The sequence below is a fragment of the Hyalella azteca genome, unplaced genomic scaffold, assembly GCF_000764305.2.
Source record: "Hyalella azteca isolate HAZT.00-mixed unplaced genomic scaffold, Hazt_2.0.2 contig8804, whole genome shotgun sequence".
Classification (NCBI taxonomy): Eukaryota; Metazoa; Arthropoda; class Malacostraca; order Amphipoda; family Hyalellidae; genus Hyalella; species Hyalella azteca.
This window is the reverse complement of record NW_025938889.1, coordinates 10,313-15,978: the sequence shown is the minus strand read 5'-3', so window position 1 is coordinate 15,978 and position 5,666 is coordinate 10,313. Positions and strand designations below refer to the sequence as shown.

The 5,666-nt window shown below is 45.3% G+C and overlaps 2 protein-coding genes across 2 annotated transcripts; both read right to left on the bottom strand.

The window, feature by feature from the left end:
- Positions 1-689: 689 nt before the first annotated feature.
- Positions 690-1,405, bottom strand: LOC108676093 (the record flags this gene model as incomplete). Its single annotated transcript, XM_018164132.1, is given in 2 exon segments — positions 690-847; positions 1,382-1,405. Coding segments are annotated over 2 exon segments (182 nt in total), but the record flags the coding sequence as incomplete, so codon positions are not given.
- Positions 1,406-1,578: 173 nt separating this feature from the next.
- LOC108676091 lies at positions 1,579-4,305 on the bottom strand. Its single transcript, XM_018164131.2, has 3 exons — positions 3,526-4,305; positions 2,488-2,675; positions 1,579-1,656 (listed from the first exon to the last, which is right to left on the bottom strand). The coding sequence occupies exons 1-3, from the start codon at positions 4,007-4,009 to the stop codon at positions 1,579-1,581; spliced, it is 750 nt and encodes a 249-aa protein (XP_018019620.1). The 5' UTR covers positions 4,010-4,305.
- Between the last annotated feature and the right edge of the window lie 1,361 nt (positions 4,306-5,666).

Genomic DNA, 5,666 nt, shown 5'->3' with positions numbered 1-5,666 from the left:
ACACTAGTTTCCAGCACAATAGCACCATGCGTAACACTAGTTTCAGCACACTAGCAGCATGCATAACACTAGTTTCAGCACACTAGCAGCATGCATAACACTAGTTTCCAGCACACTAGCAGCATGCGTAACACTAGTTTCAGCACACTAGCAGCATGCGTAACACTAGTTTCCAGCACACTAGCAGCATGCATAACACTAGTTTCCAGCACACTAGCAGCATGCNGCAGCTGCTATGCAATAGTAACAATCTAAGTTATGAATATAAATACATGATAACTTATTCGTAACATTAAAAAGCTACTTTTGCCGATACTCAAAATACCCCAAAACTCTTACTTTTTCAATAAGTATTAAAATGTTGTTTGAAGGGAGCGAGTTTAGTGCAGCAGCGACATACTGTACATAATATTTTCGGAAGATGAAACAGTAACAACAAAATCAACAACAACAACATCGTTAATAATAAATAAAACAACAACATCAACATGAGAGCGGCAGGCTGCAAGCCTTTCCTACCTGCGCAGGACCATCAGGTATCCTGACGATGTACTGGTAGTACTTCTTACCTGCGCAGGACCATCAGGTATCCTGACGATGTACTGTAGTACTTCTTCTTACCTGCGCAGGACCGTCAGGTATCCTGACGATGTACTGTAGTACTTCTTACCTGCGCAGGACCATCAGGGATCCTGACGATGTACTGGTAGTACTTCCTCTTCTCCTGCAGGTCGAGGCGCCGCAGGTCGGGGCACAGGTCGTCCTGCGGCAGGCAACACGCGTACTCGGCGAGCTCGTAGCGCAGCGAGTGGTTCACCCACCGGTGCATGGGGAAGTAGTACTCCGACTGTGGGGAACGAGGGGGAATAGCGCGGGATTAGAGGGGGAGGAATGGGCGCAGAGACTGGAAAAGAGGATGGGGAAATAGTACTCCGACTGTGGAGAACAATGGGGAATAGTGAGGGATTTGAGGGGGGAGGAATGGATGGGGCTGGGCGTAGAGACTGGAAAACAGCATGGGGGAGTAGTACTCCGACTGTGGGGAACAAGGGAGAATAGTGGGGGATTAGAGGGAGAGGAATGGATGGGGCTGGGCGCAGTGACTGGAAAACAGCATGGGGAGGTAGTACTCGGACTGTGGGGAGCAACATGGGGAAGTATAGTCCCGGGACTGGGAGAACAACATGGGAATGAACATTGTCCGAGAGATTAGTAGGCATGGGATGAGCAGCCAGCCCCGTGAGGTGGAGAAGTGGTAGAGAGTGAGGGTCTCTGCTCACGTGATCGATAGATTACCATTGCGTTTAGGTCGGGAACAAACCACACTACTGAGCACGCGTCAAGTATGCTGTGTGGCATGTGCTGTGCACGCGTCAGGCACATGCCAGTCACTGTCCAGTCCCATATTCTTTAATGCTTAATTCAAAGACGCATTCACACCATGGGCCTTGTAGGTGCCTTGATGGTGTGAATGCTTCTATGGAAATGCATCAAAGAATATTGCACTGCACCGTGACTGGCATATGCCTGCACGTTCCCGGCAGTGCTGTGTGAACCCGGTCTTATTGAAGTCTGCCTTCAACGGTCTGCGTACTCGGCGAGCTCGTAGCGCAGCGAGTGGTTCACCCACCGGTGCATGGGGAAGTAGTACTCCGACTGTGGGGAACAAGGAGGAATAGTGTGGGATTAGATGGGGAGGAATGGGCACAGAGACTGGAAAACAGTATGGGGAAATAGTGAGGGATTTGAGGGGGAGGAATGGATGGGGATGGGTGTAGAGACTGGAAAACAGTATGGGGAAATGTAGTCGGACTCTCCGACGGTGGGGAGCAACATGGGAAAGCATAGTACCGGGACTGGGAGAACAACATGAGGATGTGCATGGTCCGACACATTACCGACTACCAAGCACGCGCCGGACACTTACCAGTCACTGTCCAGTCCCATATTTTTTAATGCTTTATTCATATATACGTATGCAGCTGCTATGCAATAGTAGCAATCTATGTTATGAATAAAAATGCACGATAACTTATTCGTAAGATTAAAAAGCTACTTTTTCTGATACTCAAAATACCCAAAAACTCTACTTTTTAAAGAAGTATTAAAATGTTGTTTGAAGAGCGATTTACACCATGGGCCTGGCATGTGCCTTGCGCGGCTGGTGTGAATGCTTCTATGGAAATGCATCAAAGAATATTACACTGCACCGTGACTGGCATATGCCTGGCACGTGCCCGGCAGTGCTGTGTGTGAACCCGGCCTTATTGAGCTCTGCCTTCAACGGTCAGACTTACGGTATGCTAAGGTGACATGTCCTACAAAATGATAGCTTCATCGCCAAAATGATCGTATCATCACGAGAAACGGCGTCGGTGACCGCATCGTTTCTATGGTCACAGGAACATATTCACAAAGAAACAAAATGTGAACTTGTAAGCTGGCGCAGCCACGTTATGGGCAGGTTAAACGTACATAACCACTAACCTTTAATCCTGTGACGCAGTCGTTGTCGGCTGCCGTGCCCGGCGCTAGGAGCTTCTCCTTAGGGATCTTGCGGTGCTTCTTGAGCCTCGCAAAGCGGGGATCCTGCACGATTATGTAGTCGCAGAACCAGCCGTCCAGCATCCCCTTACGGTCCCGCTGCAGGTACAGTTTCACCACGCGCTCGAAGCCTGTGCGAATAGCAAGTTATTTCAGCACAATTAAATTATTTTTGTCGCCGACTTAGACTACGACAAGCGGAACTGTGATTTACGAGCAACGTATAGATGTCCCGAGACTGCAACATGTCCCTGGTGCGTGTAGAGCCGTTCGTGCAGAACTATTGCATGCACCAGTACAGAACTAGCTCATGAAGATACCCAATCAAATACGAAGCTCCGAATAAGATACTGAGTTAGAAGAATTAAGGTTACGAGGTTGCGGTTACACAACAACACTACAGCGGTTACGCAAAACATGCGGTGATCACGTGCACGTATGCGTTGACGGGACGAAACGAAGTGCTTCCCTTCAACAGCTAGCATTTCTAGTGGAATACAGACATCGAGTCTATTTCTGAAGCGAAAACACACGAGGATTTAAACATAGTCATGTCACCTCGTATAAATAAGAATAATTTAATAACCCAATCTGGAGCTCAGTTTTGTGCGTAATAAAGTTAATGGACTGAACTAATTTCTATGGCTCATCAATAAAGAGGAGAGCTGTGAAGCTAGCTTCAGATGCAGAGGGCTATAGGAGTTAAGAAACTGCTGAGTCATGGGACGAATTTGGCGGGCATCGAGGTTGAACTCACAAGGATTTTTAAATTTTTACGGGAAGCGCTCGATACAAAATAAGCCAATTGGTCCAATAAAGATTAGCTGTTTGGTAAGGACAGAATTGTCAGGCAGAATGGCAGCGACGAAACTAATCCGAATTTAATGGCAAAAATGGAATTAATTGTTTTGAAAAAAGAAAAGTTATGAAAGAATTCATACAGAACAATTCAGGACGAACTACAAGCCAGTGTGGTCCCACCTTCTGGCAAATGAAGCGTGTACGTGTCCAGTTTCCCTCTCTCCAGGTCATCATAGTAAGGCTTGTCGAGCTTGAGGTTGATCGTCTTCAAGCCGTTGTTGTCTTCCAGTTGAATGTAGACGTTAGCGTCTGTACCAGACTTCTCCTGGTCGCCAGTCTTGACGAGAATGCGGGCCTTCATGCAATCAGAAGCGGAGGATTTCCGGCGGCCTTCATCCCCAGCCATGTCACCCCGACAGGGGCTAGAACCCCTGCTGTGGGTGGGGCTTCGAGAATGGGGTGAAAGGAAAGCGTCAGAAGTTTTCCGACCAGACTGCGGGGAGCCACGGGGGGTTAGACTGGATACTGAGGCTGGGGTCTGTGATCCTTGTGGGGTCTGGTCACCTTTTGGGTCTTGAACGATGATCTCGTCACCTTGGGGATGATTGATGATATCATTCGACTGCACCTCCCTGCGCCCGTTGGATGATGAAACTGAACCCATTGTGCAGATGTGTCGTCTGCATCGATAAGCTATACGGTGCTATAGTTCTTATCTCGTGTGGAGAGGCAATAAAATTATACCTTTAATAACGTCAAGTTCTGTAAAGGAAGCATTCAGTCAGAGGTACGAACGTATAAAAAATTGTCGAGTGCATCAAATTGAAGGAGATAAGTGCAAATTATTCTTAGATATTGGGGAAGTCTAGAGCAGAATGGCCGTGAATATTTCTTGATATCAGAACAGCAACCCGCAGCTACATGCCACATGTCAATGTCAGACCCAAAAAAAAAAAATAAATTGAAATAATGTAGACAAGAGGAAACAAATTACAGGTTAGGTATTAGAACGTGAATAACGTGTTTGTGTAAGCAACAACAATATCCTGGTCAAGACAAGTGCAACGGAGGCGCTTTTGCTTTGGAAACAATTTAATTTCAACAAAACTCCATGCTCTGCACGACAAGGAAGAAATGCGGGCGAAATGAAGTATAATACGGTATTGTGCTGAACGAGCGTAATTTAGACGCCCCATTCAATATTGCATCACATATAACACTACATTCCCGTATAACACTACATTCATCCCCGTATAACACTGCATCCCCGTATAACACTACATCCCCGTATAACACTACGTCCCATATAACACTACGTCCCGTATAACACTACGTCCCCGTATAACACTACATCCCCGTATAACACTACGTCCCCGTATAACACTACGTCCCGTATAACACTACATCCCCGTATAACACTACATCCCTGTATAACACTACATCCCCGTATAACACTACATCCCTGTATAACACTACATCCCCGTATAACACTACGTCCCGTATAACACTACATCCCCGCATAACACTACATCCCCGTATAACACCACATCCCCGTATAACACTGCTGTCGTCCGCTGTCTGTACTGCCCGGCCAAATATTTGCACATATATTTTTTCCACTCAAATTTTAGATGAAGTCTCTCTCTACACGTCATTCACGCACATACATCGTCATGATATTGTTTACGAAGGGAATATGTTGACTAATTGAATCATACGCACCAAATTAAATTATAGGATAGTTAAGTCAAAGTCCACAGAGGCTAGGGAGAAGATTGTCAATTGGACACATCGATATGTTACGATCTGCTCATACCCAATCTCATTTAAGAAGCGTTTTGAAGCGAATAAGTTAGGGTCGAACTGTTTTTTAACTTGGTGGATTAAAGAAATCAGGAATGTCGAAGGTTCAAAAATAATTATATCAAAAATAATCGTATATTCAGAATATACGCAAACATCAAAATTCAAAAGCCTTTCGGTTATAGAAGAATTTTCTTTACCCGACGCCAGCAAAACACAAGCACCGAACACTGAATCTTGTTAGCCCCGTCCGTGCAAATCCACGACCTTGAAACTCAGAACACGACCTTGGAACCAGTCCATTGTTAAGGCCTCGTTATCGTTCATTAACAAACTTATCACAATATCATACTTAGTTCTGATGAAACATCGTAATTACCATTCGGTGCCTGACTGATCAAAAATTTGCGAAAACCATTTTTCATAATTTAAATGAGGTTTGATTGACAACCAAAATAAAAGAGTTGTGTTCACTATTTTTAACATTTTAAGACAGATATTGTGTGCATATAAAATTT